The sequence below is a fragment of the Haliaeetus albicilla genome, chromosome 4 (genome assembly GCF_947461875.1).
Source record: "Haliaeetus albicilla chromosome 4, bHalAlb1.1, whole genome shotgun sequence".
Lineage (NCBI taxonomy): Eukaryota > Metazoa > Chordata > Aves > Accipitriformes > Accipitridae > Haliaeetus > Haliaeetus albicilla.
Genome location: NC_091486.1, coordinates 40,944,400 through 40,968,661, shown reverse-complemented (window position 1 = coordinate 40,968,661; position 24,262 = coordinate 40,944,400). Strand labels below are relative to the sequence as shown.

Genomic DNA, 24,262 nt, shown 5'->3' with positions numbered 1-24,262 from the left:
ATGCACTGAAGTGAAAGTAATACACTGTTGCAGTGAGTGTCTGTCACTTTTAATAGTCGAGACCTTGTATAGTTTATTTCAAGAATGTTTAAAAACCCCCACTGATCTTTGTCTTAGTTCTGTTTAAAAATAATACTAATAATACCATACTTGCCTCACTAGGCAAAATTAATATTGGTTTTGTGATTGATTGCTATAAATCACCAAGACTTTTGTGAATGGTAGTCCCTGAGGTTGGGGGCAACAGAAAGAATGAATTGTGCGTTTACTTTGGAGGACTTGTCCAAGTACCCTAAAATAACTGAGGTTTCCAAGAAAGAATCTGTAAAAAATCTGTTATAGTTCTTTTGCACTGAAAGAGTTGTTGTCAAATTAAATTAGTGTCTAGCTTAGAGGTCACTTTATGCTCCTTAATTTATTCTTAAGCCATTGAGGACACCATTTATAGCCCTTGTTCTCAACTGTTATTTCATGCACTGGGAGTACACGATATTCCTCCGTCATCTTGGTTATTGATTTGTAATATGCTGTACAATGTGACTTATAAAATTGCTCCACCGCGTATTTTTAACGAAATGTTTGAGATCATAAAAATGTTTAGCTTCCTTGGAATTATTTACTATCAAGGGGTAAAGGATCAAATGACAGGACACGATTACTTACAGATCTTCTATATATTCCTCTGATTCATCTGCTGTATCTGTGGAATCAGTCAAAATTTCTCAGGAATGTTCAACATTTTTATAAGGATTTTATTTTTGCTTGCTTGCAGTTATTTTTCCTGTTCATCTTCAGATGAACTGTAATATCTTTTTAGAAGAACATTTCTGTGCTGTTTTGTGTATGCACAGACTACTTTGTTAAACCTATTTCCAAGGAAAACTCAGTGAGAGAACCAGCTTCTCTCCTCTTTAATCTGGTCAGAAATCTTCTGTCCAGATGCTGCATTATGAACCCAGACTGTTAAAGAAATTTCTCTACCAGGCTGCTGACTTGCCTAGCAGATAGTTTTGCTGCACTGGGATCCCTCAACTCCAGAGTGGCGTGTGACCTTGCCAGTTGTTTTAAAGCCATTACATGTGTCTTTTCAGAAGAAATGAAGGCACTCATAGGTTGTATTTAGTGACATTTCATCAGTTATTACAGTTATTCTGATGTTTTTTCTTTGCAATGTTCTATTGAAGAGTAGTCTATAAATGATTTTTCTTCTTCCCTGATGCACTTAGGTTCAACAGAAGCCATATCCACACCAGCTGACTCAGACTTTGGAAAAAAGAATAAGAAGAAACAGTTAAAAATGTGGTTCAGCCCAAGAAGTAGGAAGATTCGATGTGTCCTGAACAAGAGTCAGCCTGAGACTAAAAGTGATGACCTTTGTCTAGACACATCTTCAATTTATGATTTCTTTCCTTCCCCTCCTCATGAAAAGCCCTCCAAGCCAACAAAAAAGCCAACACAGAGACAGAGTAAGAAGATGAAGAAGAAGCGTCTATCGGACATTAACAAAGTGTGGAGTTTAGAGAAACCTGAGCAGAAAGGAGGAGTTGAGAAGACTCCTAAGGAAAAGTGTGTGACCATCTGCAGTCAACCGGTAGCCCTGTGTGCTCCAGAACCCAATAGCCCTGAAGAGACATTTCAGCAGGAGTCTATGAAGGAAGCTGACTCCAGCAAAAATATGGAAAATGTGGAAGTATTGCCACAGGTAAAATCCTCAGAGAAGAAAGATAGCAGTGAGGTTGCGTGCCCTGTGCAAGTCAGCAAGGAAAAAAATTCTGCTACAGAGACATCACTGTCAACAGAAAATGAAACTACATCTTATAAGCGTGGAAGGGAGCAATCCAGACTTCCATTTACTTCTCAGTCTAAAAGACCAAGAAGAACTGAGAGGGCCATTATTGGGAAGTCAGGCAGGCAGGCAGATTGCTTAGAGGAGTTACATCAGGGCTGCCCCACCTCCCTGGCAACTGAACACAAGACACCAGTTCAGATTTCTTCCCCTGTACCAAAACTTACTGACACTGTAATGAAGACAAGAAGCTCTGCAGTCTTTCAAGCAATAAATAGTCCTTCACTTTCAAAACTTCCCTCTACCCCATCTAGTTCTAAGACTTGTGATCAGTTAGGAATACCACACAGCCCTTCTGTGTTGAAGTCCCCTGGTGGTAACACAATTGCCAGAAGAAATTACAAAGGAGAGACTTTGCTCCATGTTGCTTCCATCAAGGTAGGATCATCATCTTCTAGTTCAACTTTAAACAGGGGTTAAAAAAGACAATGTTGTATTAAAAATATCCTGGAAACCAGTTACTTCAGTGCATCCTATTTCTGGGGGGGGGAATCTCATTTTGTGTGCTTTTTCTTCTAGGTTTATTGGGGAGTTTCCAACCTGATTCTCTGATTTCATAAAGAAATGACTATTGGAATGATGAACAATTGTTATACTTGAGAAATGCGGTGTACTACAGTGTCAGTTATGAGTTCTAGGAAGTGATAAGTATTCGAATGTTTTGGCTTTATATTTGCCAGAAAGCTGGCTCTGATTTGTCATAAGGAGTTTTGCTAAGTATTTCAGAGCTCACAGAGTGATCTTGATCAGTTTAACTTGACCTGGTGACTCAGCCGGGACAGGATCTGAATTATCTGCATAAAGATAACACTATGCAACCTTAATTGAAGTTAACTATTGTATAATCTTTGAGATCCTCCACCTGATGCAAGTGTTGGCTCAAGAGGAACAAAATGCTGCTCCCTGGGATTCCCATGCTGAGCCCTATGTTCTGAGCATGTTGTCATCACAGACTGTGGAGAAGGGAGAATTATGAGAGAGTTGGGATGTTCTCAGTAGACTTCACTTTTATGTAGGCTCAATGTTATTCTTGGAATGACAGCTGTCACTCATTTTGCTGTTGTTATCTTAGCCAGTTCCTGCTGTGGTAGAACTTCATGTCTTTGGTCCTTAGAAGGGCTGTCCTTCCCTATTACTATGCAGAAGCTGGATGCAGGTAGGGCGAGTTGAATGCTTACAGTCAAACTCGTCAGATGCACTAACATGGCAGCTCTCTTCTGAAAGGTCATTTCAAAGAGTTTGTAGTCTAGCAATTTAAATGTACTTTGTGCTAAATCATAATATAGAAATACTGTGTAGCTAATAAACTGCCCATACTGGTAGAATTGATTCACCTGTAAGCATCCTGACATTTATACAGCACTTCTATTTGTTGAGACAAAAGCTGTTCTTGATAAATAACTGTGTCCTCTTTCAAAGGCATTCTAATAAGCCACTCCTGCTGCATGAGACCTTTTTAAAAGGAAGTGGCAGCTGAGCTGAGTTGAGTTCAAGTATCTTACTTGATGCCATTAATACAGAATTAGGGAGGAGAAAATGAAACATTGTCCTCACAGGACTCAAGAGGTTGAAAGGATAGATCTCCTGTTACCTCTCATCATAAGTCTTGTATATTCCTCTTCATTAAAGCACTGTTTACAAATTATCCTTCTATGATTTTCTGGGAATTTGTAAGGAATACTGTCATGACTGACTGGTTCAAAAAAAAAAAAAAAGTTGATCTGCCTTGGCAAGTTTTCACACAGGTATGATTTCCAGCAACGTGTCTGATACTTCTTTGGAACAGTACTTCATCTAAGAAAACAGAGCATCTCTGCTGCTTATTGCGAGACTTGGAGTAAACAGTGATATGCCAATGAGGTGGTTTTTCATTGCAAAGCATTTTGAAGATAAATGAGTAAAAATTAAGCAGTTCATGCTATAGGCAAAAAGGATAAACAAGTTTTGATTATCCAAGTTTAGGGGTATTAGCTGGCACTGCTTGTTGGCATTGGTGCAGCCCTCGGAGAAAGGGATAGGGCTATTTCAGTGGGCTGAAAAGCTGATCTCCAGCTGTAGTGTAGGTGGTGGGGTGGGCATACACATTAATGCTTTTTTCAGTCCTGTGTGTGAATTCATTTTGGTGTTGTCTTTTAATGTTTATAATTATTGAGCTAAAATGGGAGTTTGCTTCTGTTCCTCATTAGTTCTGCTGTGGTTTGAATCTGTCAATTCCGTTTGCGTTGAGGTGCTCATTAGTAAAGGCTCGTTTAACTAGGTAGGGCTTCAGGGTGATCCAAAAGTTACCACTCTCTTTCAAATGTAATTAAAATAAGGCAGGAGAGCAATCTTTATTATGAAACTTCCAGTGCAACTCTGAGAAAGTTGTTTTACTGTTTCTGAACCTCAGTTCCTCATCTGTAGAAGGAGGTTATACAGATTATCTCCTTTCATTTGTGGTGTTCTTTGTTCTTGTTATATAGCTTAATCATGGGTATGTTATAGCATTCCTGAGAAGTTGCTGCGTCCCCTGGTAGCCAGTAAATGTAGGCACAGTTACTAGCCCATGTCAAAGTGGATTAAGACTTAAGTTGCTCAAGCCAGCATGATGTGAGGAGTTGGTCTTTCTAAAGAACTATTGGTCGTGGGGTTTGGTATCATTTTACTTTGTGAAGCAGCAAACAAGAAACAGTAGTGATTAATTGCCATGAATCTGCTGATGGTGTGTGGCAATTGCAAGAAAACATTTTTTTTTTTAAATGCAAGTATCTTTCATATAACCTGTATGTTTCTAGATGACTCTTCTAAGTTGTAGGAACCCTGCTATGGAACTGATAAATGTGTTTTCTCAAAGAAATTGGTCTTGAAAATACTAGGCTTTATACTGTATGCATATTCTCATTGTGGTTTGGTTTTTTTTTTCAAAATAGTCCTGTCATTTTTTTCTGTTTCTGGAAGAAGTATTTCTCTTCCAGTTTTGTTTTATAGGTTATTTTTTTCTTGTTCTTTCCACAGCCAGTAATGTTTTTCCATGTGCTTAATGGGAAATAGACTTGTAGCTGCCACCCTCCAGCCAAAGTGAAGTAAAGTCTAATTCTCTGGGACTTCATTAATTATAAAAATAAATATTATTTTCAAGAGTAGTTAGGGTCCAATACCTTGAATTTAATTAAAGCTAATTGAGTTCTCCTGTTTTTCTTATTTAAAAGAGATAATAAACAACATTATCAGGCATTAAAATTAAGTGTATTGTGCTGTTTCAAATGATTCTGAGGGATTGTCCCTGTTTACTACTACTAGTCATTAAGTTACTGAAATCAAAATGGTTCTCAAGAAAGGTTCTCATGTGGATGAACTTAGTGCTGAGTTAAACTAATAAATTAAAATAAATGCAGCTCTTCCCATACCAAACAGCAGTCATGTTTATCTTCCTCCATAGTCGTTAAAGGTAAAACTTCCAATTAGTTAAAATACAAAACGTGTCCTATTGTGCTCCTAATATTCTAAAGTGGTGGGAAATTGCCCAATTAGCAGCCCTTCCACATAGGATTTTTTCTACAGTGAAGTAACAAGTTGTTCACAGGACTAACTCTTACATGGCAATTAAAAATGCAGCACAGTACTACTCAACTACTTAGTACAGAGTCTTAATTCTACTACGGAGAGAAAAAAATCATAGTTTCTTGGTACAGTATTTCTGGTTGTGGTTGTCCCTATGTTTCTTCTGCTTTGACAAGGGAGCTGATGGCGCAGTTCACAGTGTGGAATCGCTGCCACTACGAATTCGAGGCAGAGGAATAGCAAACTGCAACGCAACAGGGTAACAGAAGACGACAGGAACAGCCGCACTGTTACAAAGGAGTGGATGGGAGGTAGCTGGGAGAAGGTTTTGATTTTTATGCTTTAAGTTAGAAGCAATTGGAGAGTTGTACCTGTTCTGAGGAAAGAAGAAATTGCATCTATGCAGAGCATCTACTTAATCGGGAGAAAGAGAGAAAGAGCATTGGGACCAGTTTTGGTTACCTCCTGTTTCAGGGATCCTTTAGTTTTGACAGCTGCCCAGGAGGGCCTTCATAAAGGCTTCACCCTTGGCTAGCCTGTTCTGCTGGAGCCTTCATATTCATTATACTTAACACTGTAATAACTACTAGGTAATTCCTTCTGAGCCTGTGAGACTGTTCTTCCTTTTTATTGCTTTGTTACCAGGTAATGACACATTAGAAGGAAGAGTGAGAGAAGATTTTGTGGTTTTGTGACGATGAGATGGCCAACATCAGAATACTTTTTAGGTCTTTTGTCAGGTGTCTGACCTAGTCAGCTGTGCAGTTCCTCGCTTTTGGTACCAGATGGGTATATATCATGGTTGAGTGTTGGGTCACACGTGTACATAGGAAGAACGTGTTCCCCTCCCTCCTTTCCACTCGCACCTGTAGGTACAAGAGGGGTTTGTGCTGCTGCGCAGTCGGGCACTCCCAGCCTCCCCTGAGTAAAAAGCAGTGGATGGACAGCATCATTCCTGCCAGCTGCTTCACAGTGAATGAATGCATCTGTTGGTCCAGAGTCTTTTTGTCCAGACCTCATGATTTTGTGTGGCAGGTGACTTAGCTGTGTGTATAATATCCATTTCATTGGAGCAATGAGGTCTGCTGGCAGAAACTAGCAGGATAACTCAGATGCAGGTGTGGCACCTGAGACTGCTTTGAAGTTGTAGTTTGACATTGGCTTTCTAATGTTAAAGCCAAATGGTATAGGAATGGCAAGCAGCCTCCTGATTATGGGTAGTATCCAGCAGGTAGCTTAAGACAAAAATGAAGTGGTGTAATGGTTTCAAATGTATAGAACTTAAGAATATGAAAATTGGTCACGAGTCAAAGCAATCCATCTTCCCAAGTGTTGATTTGAAAGCTTAGAAACAAATTGCCATTTCTTTTTTAATAATGCTTGGTTGTCATTTTTCTTGTTTCTGAAGTGGGTTAAACTGAACTTCTTGAATGTTTGCTTTTTGTTAAAGGTTAAGCATAGCTATTTGTATGCTTGTTAGTTAATAAATGATCTGCTGGGTAGGGAATTAATTTGGAGAAATTTGAGGTGAGAAACTCGCTGGTTCCTGGAAAGAGTTGGTTGTAGCATTCACAATTACTATAAGCACACTGTAATTCATATTTGCCCTCTTTGACCACTTATGAGTTGTAAATAACCTAGTTGTCTGTCCCGTCTCCCTGCTGTAACTTAAACAAGCAAATGTATTTGGGTTTGAAAGGGGGGGTTTGTTCATTTTTTTTGACCTAAAGATTGAAGTCACTTGGTTACCTTTGCAAATAAAGGGAGAAGTATTTGGTTGAAATGGTACAGGTTTTTAGCTTCATCTTCATGTACTGCCCTAATTCTTTGCGTCTCTCTTGAACTGGTAGAATATGTTTTCATTAACTTAGTAATTTTGATGTGACTTTTGGGTGGAAAGTATCGATGGTTAATGGAAATAGTAAAGGTTAAAATGGAAAAAAAAAACCCTATAAAATAGGGCTGCAAGGACGCTTGCTGTTCTTAACCATCTGTCTGCATTAAAAGTTGTGATACAATTGACTTGGGGGGGGGGGGGGAACCCAAAACACAAACAGGCCCAACCAAAAACCTTGTCTAAGCCAAGTGAGGATGGTTTTCTGGGCTTATGCCATCTGCATCTGCAGGAACTAAATTCTCATTGGGAGGGAAGTGTTTCTGAAGCTGTGTAAATACCCTTCTCTGTGTAAGCTAATGCTGTCGTCTAGATCTGCCAACAGATGGCCCCAATGCCTTTCTTGCTTCTGTGGTTTTCAGAGCTCTGTTAAGCTGTAGCAGAGGAGGAGCAAACCCATTGCATTATTGTGTTGTCACTATACATAAGCTTTGTTTTGAGCTTAAAATGTCCTTTGCTTTGTTTCTTCCAAATGGGTAACTTTACATTCCGCAGTAGTTTCTGCCTCTTCAGAAGCTGGTTGTAATCCTTCATTGATAATGAGATTTAAAAATAAACACTTCCCTGTGAATTGTTAATGTTAGCATTTTCTACCTGGTGTTTGTCCTGTTTTCTGTTTCTGGACAAGTAGTATCTCCAGTTATGTTTCCACTCTGCTGTTGCTACAGACTGCTAAGACAAGCTGTGAGGGCCCCTCCTCATATCATCTGGTATGGTTATGACTCCGTATTTAGGACTGGTGATTTTATGCTGGCATTGCTAGATCAAGTAAACTCAAGGGACTAAATGCACAAAGTCGATTTCAATATTAGTCAAAGCACAACTTTATGAAGCATGTTTGAATTAGCAATTCCATACTAGTCAGTGTAGTCTCTTCTGCTTTCTTACTTGTGGAAGACAGACATATGGTATATAGATATTTGTGGCTGGGACTTGCCCCTACCAGGTCCTTATTCTTTCTTGTTTAGAGCTGAGCAAAACATTTATTAACTTTTAAATGTAGAGTAATTCCATCAACTTTGATAGAACTGGTCAATGTGTTAACTGCACTTTTTTTACTCATGGATCACTGTCAGATGATCCTTGCAGAAGGGACTTAACGCATCTGTTAAGGATGTGCTTCTTGAAATTTAGTCTTCTGCTTTTTTTTTTTTTAAAAAAACTAAATATTCATAATATGGTAACTCGCTGAAAAGCCACTGAGGGGACAAAAGGCACGTTCTCCTAGCTATGAACAATTTTGTTAACATCTCTTGTAATCCTGATTGACAGCACCCATCTAGTCATTGTGCAGTACAGCTGGCATGACAGCTTCCCCTCCCTTTCTGTCACTCTCATTGCTAGGTGCCGGTTGCAGGGAGCAGGTTCCATTTACAGCTGAGGCGATGGCAATATTTGTCTTCTGTAAACAGCAAAACACCAATTTTCTAATTTTGACTTAGACCTGGATTTCAGTCTGTGGATGTTGTCAGTACTGGTGTCCACACCAGCGACATTTCCTTTGATAAAACTGCAGCACTGTTTTACAAATCAATGTTCATATAAAGTTCTGAAAACCTGTGATACTACCTAATGCCCACACAAATTATTAGCTATGCTTGCTGCTTTAAAGGAGTACTCTTGAAATGTCAAACCCTTGATGTACATGTTTGCAAACTTAACTTTAAATGATAAGCTCAGATCTCACTCATTATAGATAATTGTATCTTCTCTCTGTAGAAAAAGATCTAATGCTAAGCACTCTTAACTGCCTCTGAATAACTTTTCAGATTTGATGCATGTCTGTCACCTTGTAACCATAATGAATAAGCTGCTGTTAGAATTCTTTAATTGCTTTGAAAGGTAACATTTTGCTGGGACCAAAAAATGGGATCGAGTTTTTGTTGTATCTAAAGCTTAATTTAATGTTCTCTCACTTTTTCTAAGGTACACTGTGGAGTAACATTTAGGAATTCCTTGATTTGCTACTACTTAAGGGCATGGAACTTTCTGTATATCATGGATTAAACTTCTGTTCCCCACTGCAGGTCCAAATATTTATATATTGCAAGTTTGGCCAAGGACAAGAGCTAGATACCAGTTTGTATATTAGTCTTTTCATTGGGGATCACAAAACCATGGTCTAGGGAAAGTGTTAGTGGATCCTAAAAACCCAAACCCTAAAATAAAAAGAATTGGGGCATTGGTGGCAAGCCATGCAGAAACTTGAGGCCTACTAGGCTAGTTTAGCCTTTGAAAAGCTTGCATTATTTAGGTAGTCGTGGTCATGAGATGACATTTGGCAATCTCCTCCTTCCCTGTTACCCCGTCAGCTGAGAAATGGTGTGTAACTGCTCCTGATCTGTAATAGTGCAGGTAAATCATTGCTTTGGCCTGAGAGGTGGTACCTGATGCTAAGAGGTGTGGGTCAGCCTGGCCCCATTAGTTGTGTACCTGCAGCTGTGGAGGGTTCCCAACATTGCAGCAAAGATTTTTTGTACAGAATTATGGTGCCTCTTTCAGTAGGGCAGACCTTTGCAATTGCTACACTGTAGTAACAAATGCGGGAAGCAGGAACTGGCTGATATTGCACAAAGTGAGTTTTAAGTACCAACATGCTGGGGGTGGGGGCAGTTCTGTGAAAGAAGGACATCAGAGTCTGTTTGTTTTTAGTCTCTTTGGGTTACTTTTCCCACCTGCTTTTAAGACGACCTGCACTGCAGAGATTTATTTGCCTCAGCTTCTGCAGGAGGCTTCTCCTTGCCTATTATAGCTGCATCTGTATATGCTCCAATCTTATTACCAACTTTATTTCTTATACTTGTCTTTTAAGACTGTCAAAACCTCTGATTCGCAATTCTGCCCAGTTGCTTCCTTCGCCTTCTCTGCTCAGCCTCTTTTCTCTTCCCATGATCTCTGCATCAGTTTCCAGCCTTTCCCACATACATTTCCTTGCTTGTAGTAAAAACTGAATATAGCGTTCTTCCAAAAAGCAAATGAAAACTATTTTGGTAGAATAACTGTCAGAGAAAGTGTCAGCGAGATTCAACATGAGTAGTAATTGCAGTGTTAAATAAAACTCTTTTCCTTTTGACTTGTGGGAAAACAATTTCTAGAATCTTGTCAGGCTTATTAATCTATTTCGCCTATGCATGTTTCTAGCCAGTTATTTAGATTAGTTTGAAAAAAATTCAGTCTGAAGGACAAGGAAATTCTCAATAAATGTTCCTGACTTTAATCCTTGCAGTTGACTCTAGTGGACAGATTGCAATCAGCACAGACTTGTCCATTTATTCTGAGTTAAGTCTGTTATGTGCATTGTTTTTATCTAAAAATATATAACTGTGTAAAATGTATAGGTGCTTCTAAACAAACAGTAATGATAAACTGTGGTCTCCAAACCAGCTGAGTTTTTGTCATCCTGACAATATCTAATGGAAGACTTGTATCATTACATTTTTTTGCAGCTAAATTATAATTCTGCATTTCTTAAATTTTTGTGTCTTTATGTATCTTCTTCATTACTTTTTAATAACTATGTTTTTTTCCTGTGTAGGGTGACTTAGCAGCTGTTCAACAGCTGCTTAAAAATGGGGCAGATCCCAATGTCAAAGACAATGCTGGCTGGACACCACTGGTGAGTGTTGAAGACTTTATTTTTTTTCCTGTCACCTGTCTTCTGATCAGATTTCATTTCATCCCTCCTTTCCTCTCCTATGTTTTAGTTCCCTTTACATGCATTTAGGTGACAAAAAATTATGTGAAGTGAAGAAGTGACAGTAAACAAGTTCAAAAGAATTTATTAGCAACTACTGACCTGCCCAAATCCAACTGCTTTGCTGAGGTAGGGCATGCTAAGAAATCTATTAGCCTGTGATTCTGTAAATGCAGAGGATATAACTATGATAACTAGAAAATGATCAATTGCAGACAATGTGTATGTTTTATGGGTTCTTAATGTCCTCGGTGTTTTTTTACCATTTTGGAAATATATAAAGTAGTTGAATGAAAAAATTGCTCACTTGAATTGCAGAAAATAAACAAAAGGTTCTTTTCAACCATGACTACTACTTCTCCTGAAGAATACCCTTGACAGAGTCTGTAATCTGGGAGGCTTTGTTCCCTGTAGTCTAATTTGCACACAGTTGGCCTTTGTTCAGTTCTTCTCTGTGCTTTTTATTAGTGCCAGGTTCCAAGGTTAATTCATGTCAGGAATGTAATGCAGTATCTTTGCATCGTCTTCCCCAAGCATCTACTGAGAGGTGTTTGAAAATGAATGTGTTACTGGTGTGACGGGTCCTTCCTCTGAATTCTGTTTTACTTGAGTTTTCTCTCTTTACTACTTACGGATTTACCTAACTAGCACGAGGCATGTAATCATGGGCACAAAGAAGTGGTGGAGCTGTTGCTACAATACAAGGCATTAGTGAATACTACGGGGTATCAGAACGACTCACCGCTTCATGATGCTGCCAAGAACGGGCATGTGAGCATTGTTGAGCTGCTGCTTTTGCATGGTGCCTCCCGTGATGCAGTGTAAGTAGATGTGGGATGTTCTTTTAACTGCGGCATTCATTACAGCTATAGCTTCCAGGGTGCATGTTAAGTAAATACGAAGCAAAGCTAGTAATACATGTGATTTATTTGAAGCGAGGGGGTGGGTGTTAAATGTATGCTCCACTATACTCGTATCCTCCTTTTCCAGGTAGGGCTTTCTGTTTTGCTTTGTCCTAAGCTTTTCTGAGGATGTCCGAGTCATAGATAGCTGGAGTATTGGAGATGGTACTAGGAAAGTAACAAAATAGGCTTAGCCTATTGTTACACTTTTCAGTTGGCATCTTGTTATAGCTACTGTCAGATCTAAGATGCTGAGCTAGATGAGTTTTGAACTGCTATAGCTGTTTTTTTGTTTCTTTACTCTTACTACACTACTTGCTAGCAGAAGGTGTTTCGGTCCAGTCTGTTCTACCTTCACAAATGGCATAGACACAGGCTGAGATCTGGGTAATGTTTTTTATTTTTTCCATTCTGGATCAAAGCTCTAATCCTTAGTATACTTTTTAATTAAAACAACAACAACAACAAAAAACCCAAACAAAAAAACCCCAAACCCTTAGAAATATTTTTACTTGAATCTTCTATACAGTTATGCCTTCTGAAGATATTGGCATTTGTGTATAGGAGGTGCTAAAGTATCTGTTAGTCTATGAATAACCCTGTGAGCTATTAGTACTTCAGACACTAAATGTGGGTTTAGGTGTTGTAGTATTGTGCTGGGGCCTGTGTGTATAAAATGAGTCCAATGCATGTTGTCAATAGGTGTGTGTGTGTATATAGTAACATGATAGGGTGAAGTCTTGCATAATGCATAAAGAAGCATAAATAAGTTCAGTTTAATCACTTCGGCTCTCAGTATTCGCTCTTGAAGCTTACAGAATTAAGGTACTCTATGCAAAAGCATAGGGTTTTCAAAAAGAGTCTTAATCTTCAATATACTGTTTTTTAAAAAAAAAACAAAAAACCAAAACAAACCCACAAAACTTCAGCATGAAAAAGTAAAACAAGGATCATTTGTTCATCTTCACTTTGTTCTTGAACAACAAAGACCAGTGCATTACACCTTGAAAAGCTGACAGCTTCAGAAACTAATTTTCAAGCCACTTGAATATTGGGAACTGGTTGTGTGACACTTATCACTTGTCTATCTGGTATTTGAAAGCATAGCACAGACAACACCTTTGATGCAAGGTTTTGACAGGACTTAAACACTGGAAGATTTGCACAGCAGAGACTCCAGATTGCAACAGTGGACTCTTTGGGTGTCTCATTAGCCTTAGTTTCTGCTGCATGTGTTCACACAAACCAAGATGAAGCTGAACCTCTTTCAGCTCATTCTACATGAACAAACGTGACTTCCTATTTTTAATCATGGAATGAAAGATGTACGTAAACCTTAAGCTCTGGCTTAGCTTTTCACTGAATAGAGGTAATGTTCAGTTGTATATTAAAACGGTGTGACATGGGATATGTCACAACTCTGCAACTAGGTACCTTTTGCAGTACCTCTGAGTATCAAAAATGGCTTCTAACCCACTTCTAAGTATGCACTGTTCTTGACTTAATATCTAGGGTACTTGGAATCTCTAGTGTGTGGTGTTAATAAATATATATACTTTTTTTCTTTTAACTTAAAATCTTTGGGGGAACAAATTTAGCTGCCTTTAATCTTTGTTTTATTTGTCTGGTAAAAAGAACTACAGGTGCTTTGGCAAAAATCCAGTCCTGTATGTCCCCCCTGGAAAAACTGAGGCTTCCAAATCTTCTGTAAACTCTCTATCTCTGGCTGAAATGCTACTGTGCATGTTACTATTGCATTGATGATGGAAAGGGGTTGGGTTTTCTTTTTTCCCTATTTTTACAGAGAGCATTAGAGACACAGAGGAAGGGATGTACAAGCAAAGTGTTCAGGCTTGAATAGTAAGACTTTATGGGCCTCTTCCAAACACTACCAAGAAAGAATAGAAACAAGAACAGTATGTCTGAGACTTCTGAGAATGTCTTGTGCCTTCCTTCCTGTGCCTTGCTAGCTTCCAGCAATGAATTGTGCCATGATCTTTCCCTGGATCATGACTTTGCAAACCTTATGCCTTTTTTTTTTTTTCTGCCACTGCCTCTGGTAGTTGTAGTCCTGATTAAACAGCGGTTGGATTTGTCTAGGTAAGTGGATTTGAATGTTCTTTAAGGTAGAAGGTTTAAATATTTTTTTTCTAGTGGATGCAGGTACCCTTATAATGAAGTCAAATCTGACAAGAAGCTTGCTTTTCTTCAGTGACTTTTTTCCTAGATCCCTGAGATCTGCAGACCACAGTTTTAAAAACAGAAGGTGGAACAAGGTGATCACTTAAGATGGTGCGATTATAGTTCTTTTCAGTATGACTAGTTATAATTGGCCTCTTTGTACTTAATGCAGGATCTGCTCACCTTTACATCATTACTTTAAAGATCCTAGAGTAGAAATTGAGCAGTGACGAGTAGAACTTGCATCTCTTAAAGTTTTATTTTCTTTAGGAATATACTTGAGGAGTGCCTTAACTTTAGAGGTATGCAATGTGTGAGCTAAGACTATACCAAACCAATTTTGCCAAACTGATAAATTTGTCTAATTTCAGTTTGCATTTTTTTTTGGTCTATGAAACTTTCTAGTCCTTTTGTAGGCTCTTCAGGCTTTCAATGAACTAACTTTCAGCCCAGGAGAGGGCCCTCTTTGTCCTGGCATATTAAAGTGATTCTTCATTTCCTCACTGAGGCAGGAAGGAAAGTTTGATTAGTTCACTGTGGTTACTTAAGTCTATTCCTTTAGCTAAGCTAAGTAAAATGTGAACATGATAAACGTATTCAAATGTTACTTGGGACACTGAAATGTATAGCATGAAACCTCACAAAAGTGACTGATGTCTTGCTGCTGTTTTGACTGTAGAATTAACTCAGTTTTGTGTCTTAATGTCCTTTGTGTGTTGGAGAGTTAATCTACTGGAATAAAAACAGAGCTTGTGTTGAATAGCCTGCTTAGAGCAGTAGTTTTGAAATTTAGTATGATACTCAATTGTGCAAGATGAAATACTGTTTTTAAATATGTGCAATATTTAGTGACTGGAGGCCCAAAGGCAGGTAAGATCCACTGGTCTGTAGAGGAATGTAAGATATATCTGGGAGCAAATACAGCTACTTTCTAAAGGACCTCAATTCATGAGGCACACAGATGTTAGCATAGCCCTAGCCATCAGAGAGCTGAGACTTTGCAGTTTCAGATTTAGATCATCAGGTTCACAGACCCATCAAGTACATCTCATTCCAAGTGTCTTTCAGGCTAGTTTTTTTCTCCTTGCATGTTAATACATAGTGCATTAAGAAGTAACTGTATGTAATATGAAGCAGCTACATATCTTCAGGACCAAGTGAATACAGATGAGAACTACCTCTTTTGCCAGAAAGCAGTCCTGGGATTTCAGTATTCCTTGGTAAAAAATGTTTTGGACATCTGTAAGATTTAATAGGTGTGGCACTTCATTTGCCATTTGAAGTTTTCACTGACTGGGAAAGATATGAACTACAAATGAAAAATATTACATGGATCAGTGGACCTATTAATTGTCCTGCTGGTCTAGTTAATTTTTTTAAGTTAATCTCCTACACAGAGCTAATTTTTATTTTTATAGTTTTTTTCATGTGCTCTCTCTCTTGAATTCTGTCTTTTTTCCTTGCTTCACAGCAAGCCAAGTGATTTGAAAAATTAGATCTGTGCATTTGCAATTTCACAGTACTTCCTAAATGCTTTCACTCAAATGGGCTATCTTGCCAGTTCTTCATGCACAGTAAGTTTAGCATTAGTAAAAATTGTTGTGTTGCCCTATTTTTTTCTATGTGTTAGCTGTCTTTGAGAAGTTGAGTCTGATTCTGAACAAACCTATGGGAATGCTTAGGGATAGACCATGGTCTTCAATTATGAATGGCATAGGGGCAAAAGCTACTATAATCTACAGTTAATTCCAGGAAGCATTAGACCCATGACACTGACATAACTTTGTCTGTTTTTCTAAGTCAAGATAGTGCAGGACTTCACTGTTTAAGTGCAAGACAGTATGCTTAACTTCCTGCTGACAGCAGGTTAATTAAAACCCTGGCCCTGTTTGGTTATCTAAGATGGTCTTTTTGGCTATGCAGATTAAATTTTTTTCCTTCTGTCAGGTTGAAAAAAGATTTCTGCTTACCACAGTCTCAGAATACGGATGCTGACTGTAGACCCCCAAACTGGTCAGATTTCCATACGGGAATTAGTGGTTACAGTACTGCACTGGGATCTGGTTGTGGGACTTCCATTCAATACTGAACTCTTTTTGTGAGGCTGGGGTAAAACTTTGTTTATGCTCAGCTGTGGAACTGCAAATAACTTCTGGTGTCAAAATGGAGCAGCTTAAAACTCCTGATTACAAAGTATTATATAGTCATTGTTTGATTGTATCAAAAGCTGTGAAAGTTTGGGGCTTCTAAAGAATTGGCAAGGGTGTGTCTCCCTATTTATATTCTCTCCTGGTTGCTGAAAGTTTAATGAAATATTTAGAAGGTAGCTGTTAAGTTTCTTTTTGACTACAGCAGTAACCTCTGTTGTCTTCGTACCTAAGACTTCAGCAATGTTGCACCATAAACTGAATCCCATTTCTAAAGCTTTTCATAAGAAGTTCTTTGATCTGTCACTCCTTAAGATACCATCTGTCATCTCATGTAAAGTCATACTCAGCAGATTACATTGAATTGCTCTTCATTGGGCCCATCTTTGTTCTCAGCACAGACATCCTACTCTTTGATTGGAATTTGTTCTAGCTGTAAGAGCCCTCTACTGACTATTCAGTACCTTGATGACTGACTAATAGGAGACTGCTTGCATCAAAGGATACATCTGACTCTTGAATGTTTAAAACAACTTGCAAAAAGCCCGCTTGCATTCTGGTAGAAAGAAGTATGCCTTAGAGACCTGGTCTTCTAGCCTAAGCACCAAAGATACTTATTTCTCTCTTGTAGAAACAATTGTGTCTGTCTTCCTTCTGGGTGCGGAACTTGTCCTGTTAAGCAGTCACATGCACCAGACCCACTCTCAACAAATCCAGACCTATAGTAGGAGCACACAAACACGGTTATGGATATTTCTAAAAATACTGTGGTTTTGTGTCAGGGTGGACCTAATGTGCATGTCCCACTTAATTTTGTTTTGCAAACTGGATCAAAATTCATTTTTTACTGTGACCAAGGTAGATGATTTCTCTTGTTCAGCTTGGCTGAATAAAGACAAATTTGAGCACACATTTTTTCCAAAAGCTTCTGTTTCCCATTCCCATGCCTTACTGGTGTTCTTGTGGCTGCATAGATCTGGTCCTTGATCCTGATCATAGGGCTAAAAATGACATACATTCCTAATATATTAAAAACGGTTCCTCAAGTAACTGCACTGGTAATTGTACCAGCTCTGCAGACACTGGGCAAGGTCTCTTTCTGATCATAATTATCTGCCTTTTGGATGGTTAGTGGGTGCCTAACTAAAAAGAACAGATCTGGTTTTCATCCTTTTTCTTTGAAAAGGATGTGTAAATTAAAACAATACCATGCTCAAAATCTATTGTCTGGATATGTTCCTTGTCTTAGTTTTTATTTTGTAAACTGTCTTTTCTCCTATTTCAGCTACTTTTTCTCACTTTCCTGAAGCTCAACAAGCTGCTTTGTTGCAAATATTCCAAACTCTTAAACCCATCCCTTGGGCTGGTGTTCCTTTTGACAGACCTGAGCTCCCAAGTTTGTCACATTTTACTTTAACTGTGCCACCTTAACATCCTGTGATTAGCCATTAATTCTTCAATGCTGCCTGATGATGGGATAGCATTTTGCAACACACTGGTAAGAAGCGACTGAAATGATCTTAAAAATGAAGAAAAGAAAAATTTAAGTGAATACAGAGGGGGTAGCTGGAGCTTTTATTTGTACATTTTTTTGGCAAAAAATGTTCTGTATTTAACTGGTGGCCTATATATTTATCTATGGTAGACATTCATGAGGTTTTTTCCAACAGTCAAGGATCTTCCTGTGACTTGGGAGGGGGAGACACTCCCAAACCTCTGCTACTGACATGCAGTGATTTCCTCCCCCTGCTTAGTTCACAGTAAAAGGTCAGCCATCTAGTCTAAGGTGATTTTAGTGTATGTGCTAATATACTCCCCCCACCCCCGGATGCATTGTTCAAAGGTACTCTATCCTGCAGCAGTTTGAGTCGAATATGGCCCTTATTTAAAGAAAGAGCAAGAGCTACCCTGGTGATGCATGACAAAGCAGGAACAGCATGACAATATTTAATGGGCTGCAACTCCCAGGACTGGGCTGAGATTTAACCAATTATCTTTTAGTCTTCAGAATTTGTATTATGCTAGCTCATTGCTCATTAGTGACACAGAAGAGCTTGGGGTTGGTAATATTGTAACACTAGCTATTGTAAAATACCATCCCAGAATCTTCTGTGTGGGATTTTTGTGGATTGTTGTTTTCCTAAGAGGCTATATCAGTGAGCAGTGCTTAGTCAGGAGCATAGAAAGGTGCTAAGGTCAGATGCATCTTTCAGCTTTGTACTGGCCAAAGTCTCCCAGTTAAGTCAGAATGAAGACTTAATGATTTGAGCCTCTCTTTGGGCTGGAATGGGTTATGACCTTATGTGGAATTCTCTATAAAGCTTCCTAGATTTTTACGCTGCACAGGAACGTGTGGCTCACTAGGAGACAGTGCTTCGAAGATGCAGTGGTTTTTTGACCTCTTTAAATGTTTCACTGTTTGATGACTATGCTTGCCGGATTTCAGATACTGAGTCAGGCCTTTGTTCTCGGTGACAAGCTTCCCCTTTATAACAAGCTCTTATTATGCCTTTTGAGAGCCAGAGCTACATGAGGTAGGGAGAAGAGGATCAGCTGGAATAGCCATTATTCTCACAAAGGGCAAAGCAAGCAGAATGTTTCCCAAGAGTACTGGCAGAGGATCATGTTTGTTAATGGCAATTATACCTGTTCTGCAGTTTCAAGCTTTCCTCTACTCACTACTGTCCTGCAGCTGCAAAGTTGTGTGAAGAAGAGATAGAAGCCATGACTGTGCTTGATGTTGTGTTTACAGCAAGTCGTATCTGTCTGAGTAATAGTAAAAGAATGGGGGAGAAAATGGGTCTTGAAGTATATCTAATAACTATGAGGTGCCACATAGGCTGGATAGTGTTCAACAAAATTGGCAAACCAACTAAAATCTGAATGAATTGGCTGTAATGTGTTCTGTGGAACAGCATACTGAGGGGGAAAAAGAGGTGCATACTCAAATTTTGGAAGTGTGAGCCACAGTTCCCAACTAGGAAGCAGATAGCTTTTCCCATAAAAGCATAACCCCATCAAGCTCCAATGTTTAACACAGTATGTAGAATCAGGTAAGCCAAAAATACATTTCTTCATTATATGACTGCAACAAAAGATTAAAGCTGAAATTTCTGGGTCTTGTGAATGATATCAAAGTGCATCCTGAAACGGTTTAACAAGGACTGTGGTTTATTTAGCTGAACATACTGCTCTGAACATCCCTTACTCCTCAGCTGAATGCAGCAGCTTGTAATTCAGTATCCATCTGTCTTGGATGCAATTCTTACTTGAAGCTTTGTGGTTTTTAGCTGAAATTACATATTAATAAGAAAGTGGGAGGGAAAGCTACCCTGCTAATGTGCCCCGTTAGTTAAGAATCAAGTCACATTTTATTTACTTAAACCCATCTGTGCTTGTTTTGCCAGTAATATATTTGGTCTGCGGCCTGTAGACTATGCAGAAAGTGAAAAGATGAAGTCTGTGCTAATGTTACCAGTGAAGAATAAATCATTTTCACTTAACCAACCCTCTGAGGTAAGTGTGTGTGGTTTTTGTTTTGTTTTGCTTTTTAAAAAAACATAAGTTCATCCTGCCACTAATGAAGGCTTGGACCTAAGTACAATACATTACCTGCCTTTACAGGGAGATTTAAAATAGGCTAGGAAACTGACTTGGGCAATGTTTGTAGAATGTAGGTGGGACACTTACAAGCTATGATATTCTGTGTTATAGCTTTGTCTGGGAAAACAAAGCATGTTTCTTGTAATGTGGCTTTATTATAGGAGAATGAATGCTGTGTTATTCTTGAAGTACCATTGATTGAACTTTGCTATTGTTATTGTTTTTCTGCATATTTAAATTTGTTCTACTTGCCAAACTGGCTGAAAGCAGCAGCAGTCTTTGCTCCAGGTGCCTTTTGTGTGCCTTTAAAAGGCTGCTCCAGTATCGTCCTTTGTCCCACAATGAAGATATCAGCTCAGCAGTTGAAAACAGCTTTTGGAAGATTGTTTTTGGGGTTTTTTTTTTTTTGGTTTTCCCCTCCTTTTTGCCAAAGGACTCTCAGGACTTGTGGCCAAAATCAGGTTATTCAGACTTAAAAAGTTACTGCATTGTGAAGTGCTTTGTGCTTCCTAATGAATAATGATTAAACTGACCTGGCTGATACAAGCAGTCCTAGTCTACCCAGGGTATACAGCCTGTTATAATCCCTTCTCATTGAGGTAATAAGATACCCATTAGCCAAAAGTAAACTGTTGCAGCTAAATCGGCAAGGATATGACTGTTCCTCCCATCTGTAGCAAATGTAAGATGCAGCTCTTCTGTCACAAACAAAACACTCGGTATTTGCATTTGCTTTGTGATGGGTGTGTGCTAATGGACGGTTACCAGGTCATAAGGGTGACTTGATCCAAAGCCTGAGGCTTTAGGGTAACTGGGTCTCAAAGGTATGTCTGTACTATGGAATCTGGGAATACTTACGAAGACCCAAGAGCTGAAGTATCATATCGTTGTCAGCATAAAACTTGAGCAAGCAGCTACTCTTACTTTGCATTAGTAGTATCCGCATAAAAAAACTTAAGCATTCATTACTTACAGGGCAATGTATTAGGGACTTTTTAGTAAAAGGAAATGCAGGTGTTAATTATATAGGTTACTCAACATATTGGTAGCGTATCTGTTGGTAATACTTCACTAAAAGTAGGAGGCTTAACTACTTTATTGGCAATTTTTTTTCTTTTTCAACACTGCCATCAGCCAGGCTGTTTACAGTGTTTAACCAGCTATATGTGTGCACACCAGCACCTTTTTTAAAAAAACAAAAGGGCAAGGAAGAAAAAAACTGATGCACAAGCTATTTTGGTACCTTGCGTAAGCTAAATGAAATACCTCTAATGTCAAGCTTTTTTCCTCTAGAGCTGGTTTGTTATAGAGACTTATTTATGGACCCTGTCCCCTAAGCTTGCTATGAATTGTTTTTCAAAATGCTTATTCCTATTAAATAAAGCTGTCAAACAAGTTAGTTGCCTTCTTTGTTCCCAAACATTCAGCTTATTGTAGAATTTTCTGTTTGTGCAGGCACTGAGCCCCAGCCAGACAAGAGATGGACCTCTTGGTATACTGGGGAGCAATCTTAGTTCAGAGCAACAGAAATTGCTGAACAAACTAGCAACAATTCTGAAGGCTCGAAGGTGTACTGAATTTAATGGCAGAGGTATGTAGTCTTGTTGAAATGTCTCTGTCCAAATAGAACTAACTACAGTTCTGCACTTTATCCTTTAAGATACTAGCTCAAGCAGGTTTTTTTTTTTATTGTTCCTAATAAGTGCAGTTTCTGAAATCCCTGAATTATAGCCATAGTAGAATGATGGTGTGTTGTTGCATGTAAACACATATAAAGCCTGCCTGGTTACTGAGGCAGGAGACTTCTAGGGGAGCCACAGTTTGACAGTATATTGTCTGTTATTTAAAATCCCTAAGTCCTCCTCAAAGATCTCTTTTCTTTACACTTCTTTTAGGTCTTTTGCAACTTTAAGGTCTATGCTCATATGAGATATCCTGTAAGGCTTTTGTCTTCCAGAAGTGAGTTTTAGGCAGGTGGTGCCTTTAGAAAGAGCATGTCATTGACTAAAAGTTGACAAATTTCTTCTCACATGCTACCTTCCTTCAAATTTTGTTCTTCGTTAAGATGATGGAGCCAAATTATGGGGCTTGGGGGTTTTTTTGTTCCTTTTTGAGGAGGGAAACATTGTCTTAATTCCTCCTATTAGTTTTTCTTTGGAGTGCTGCTCTTCCTTCTTGTGAAAGGAATGCTAAAGTAATTTTCCCCCACCATCTTTCACACCCTGATTACTATTCCAGAGTTGTGAGTTGAGTTCTGTTAGCTTTATGTTAAAGCAGTGAGATCCCTAAGTAAGATTCCTGTCAGAGTTAAATATAACTTTAAAAGGATTGAAAAAAATGTACTATTCTATAAACCGGAGCCTCCTCTGAAGATTTAAGTGTTAGCTTAGAACTATAAAAACGTGACTTCCCTTTTTCACAGCAAGTATATGTTGAAACCCACAAAATTTCTAATAGTACTTCTACTTACTCATATCTTAGTCTCAAAAAATCACATACTTGTGCTGGAAAAAGTGGTTGATAAATTATTATAGTCTGTTTATTCTTTAAATGGTGATTGATTGCTTTACAGCCAGGCATGGTTCTGATTTTTATGTGCTCTTAGTTCTACTGATGTAATCTTTCTCCTAGTAACTCACCTTGTTATCCCTGATGTTGCAATGCCAAGTACTGTCAAATGCATGATGGCTGTTCTGACTGGATGTTGGGTCCTCAAGTTTGAATGTAAGTATTAAATATATGGGATTCTTTGGGCTTTTTAACCGGAAATTGTAGATGAGATTCCAGAGAAAACTTTCTTTTTCAACAACTGCCTTAATATCAATACTAGCTTAACATAAAGTGTGAGGGTTTTGTTTTTTAACCTCCTGAATGACAAGAGATTTAATTAAATACAATTACTCCTTCCTTGGCAAATGTGTGCATTTCATTATTAGATGTATCGGGTAGGTCACACCCTGGGTATCAGTTAGGAGTGAATTTGTTCATTGCTCCTGGGAGAGGAGGAAGGAATGTGTTAAGATCGTAGATTTCTTATAAGCAGCTTCCATTGAAATTGATAGGAAACTTTTGCTTGCTTGGGGTATGTGATCAAGGCCTGTAGGAAGGCAAGGTGTTGCCTATTTACATGTAAGCTGAGATCGGTTGAAAGTTATAACTTCTAACTGAAGTTAGGCTGTCAGCTGTTCACAAACCCCTGTTTGTACTTTCCACTAAAGTTCTCTACTTGTTGAGAAAATTGCTTTATGCAATCATAGGCTCAGGCAGATCAAATGTATATGTAACTTTTGATACCCATTTCTGTATATGCCAGCCCTGCAGACTGGAGTACTCTTCAACTAAAATAGTAACCTCCAGGGAAAGATGACTTGCATAGTGTCCCCTTAACATGCAGGTAGTTTTCATGTCATCTTTCATGCAATCTGTAATTAGGTTTTATACAGTACATGCTTTTTTGTACAGATGTTCTGTGGAATTACACTCCAAATTCTGCTTTTTATTCATTGTTTCTAATGTATTTCTTAGTATCTGCTTTCACAGTAGTTGTAAAAGCCATCTTCCCCTTGACCTTTATGTCTAAGTTCTTTTAGCTAATAAGTACACTACAAGTGAGTTAATTAACCATGGAAAACTCACAGACAAATTTCATTCTAGTCTTCTTCTGTGTGACTAAACATCAGAATATAAGGATTCTTTAACGGTCTAAATTTTCCAGTCACTAATGTTTATGAAGGCACTGCTTAAAGCTTCAAAAGATGCATAGTAGTTTTTCAAATAAGGCACATCATCAGAGTCTTTGAACATTGGACTCTTTTTCAAGGAGTGTTCATTTGGCTTCCAGATAGTCAATGGACTTGTTCCCTGCTTCTTCTAAAGGGTCTGTTGAGTTGGTATCCCCTCAGAAATGTCTTCTGCAGCACCTGCAGTGGCTTCTGTTCGTGGCCTTATAAGCAATTGCAAAAGGAGAACGTTGTGTTGTCTTTGTACTGTGATTCTTAAAAATAGGAGTAGCTTGTTGTTGAATATGTAACATGGAGAAATGCTGTTTATGCTTAAGCAAGCAGATGGATTTAATAACCTCCAGACACTTTGTTGATAAGCAGAAGGGAGATAGTTTCCTGTTTGGAGGTAGGAATGCAGCAGGAAACTCAGAAGGCCTAGAGGTGATGTTTGGGTTGTGTAACTGGAAAGGGTGTATTCAGGTGCTCTGGAATGATATCCTGTTTAAGACTGAATAATCTGTTTCTGTGGTGAATCACTTTGCGGTTTCTTGGCTTCGCTCAGTTTGGGAGGTCTGCATACCCTCTATCATATGTGCTAGGGTGGTTTCCCTTTCTTTCATTTTATCTTATTGCTAATCAGCTGCTTAGAAAACTTTAGCTGAGTGGTAGGGAGGTTTAAGTAGTGAGACCTGAGTTTAAATCTTTGTGGAAGAACTTTCATATTTAGAACTGA

At 38.6% G+C, this 24,262-nt stretch overlaps 1 protein-coding gene across 1 annotated transcript in view; it reads left to right on the top strand.

The window, feature by feature from the left end:
* Window positions 1-24,262, top strand: part of BARD1 (BRCA1 associated RING domain 1) — a 44,827-nt gene that overhangs the window by 9,805 nt on the left and 10,760 nt on the right. The window contains exons 4-9 of the mRNA XM_069782049.1: window positions 1,227-2,224; window positions 10,816-10,896; window positions 11,623-11,795; window positions 19,612-19,720; window positions 21,263-21,398; window positions 22,439-22,531. Of these exons, the coding sequence (XP_069638150.1) occupies window positions 1,227-2,224; window positions 10,816-10,896; window positions 11,623-11,795; window positions 19,612-19,720; window positions 21,263-21,398; window positions 22,439-22,531 (1,590 nt within the window). The remainder of the gene's footprint in view (window positions 1-1,226; window positions 2,225-10,815; window positions 10,897-11,622; window positions 11,796-19,611; window positions 19,721-21,262; window positions 21,399-22,438; window positions 22,532-24,262) is intronic.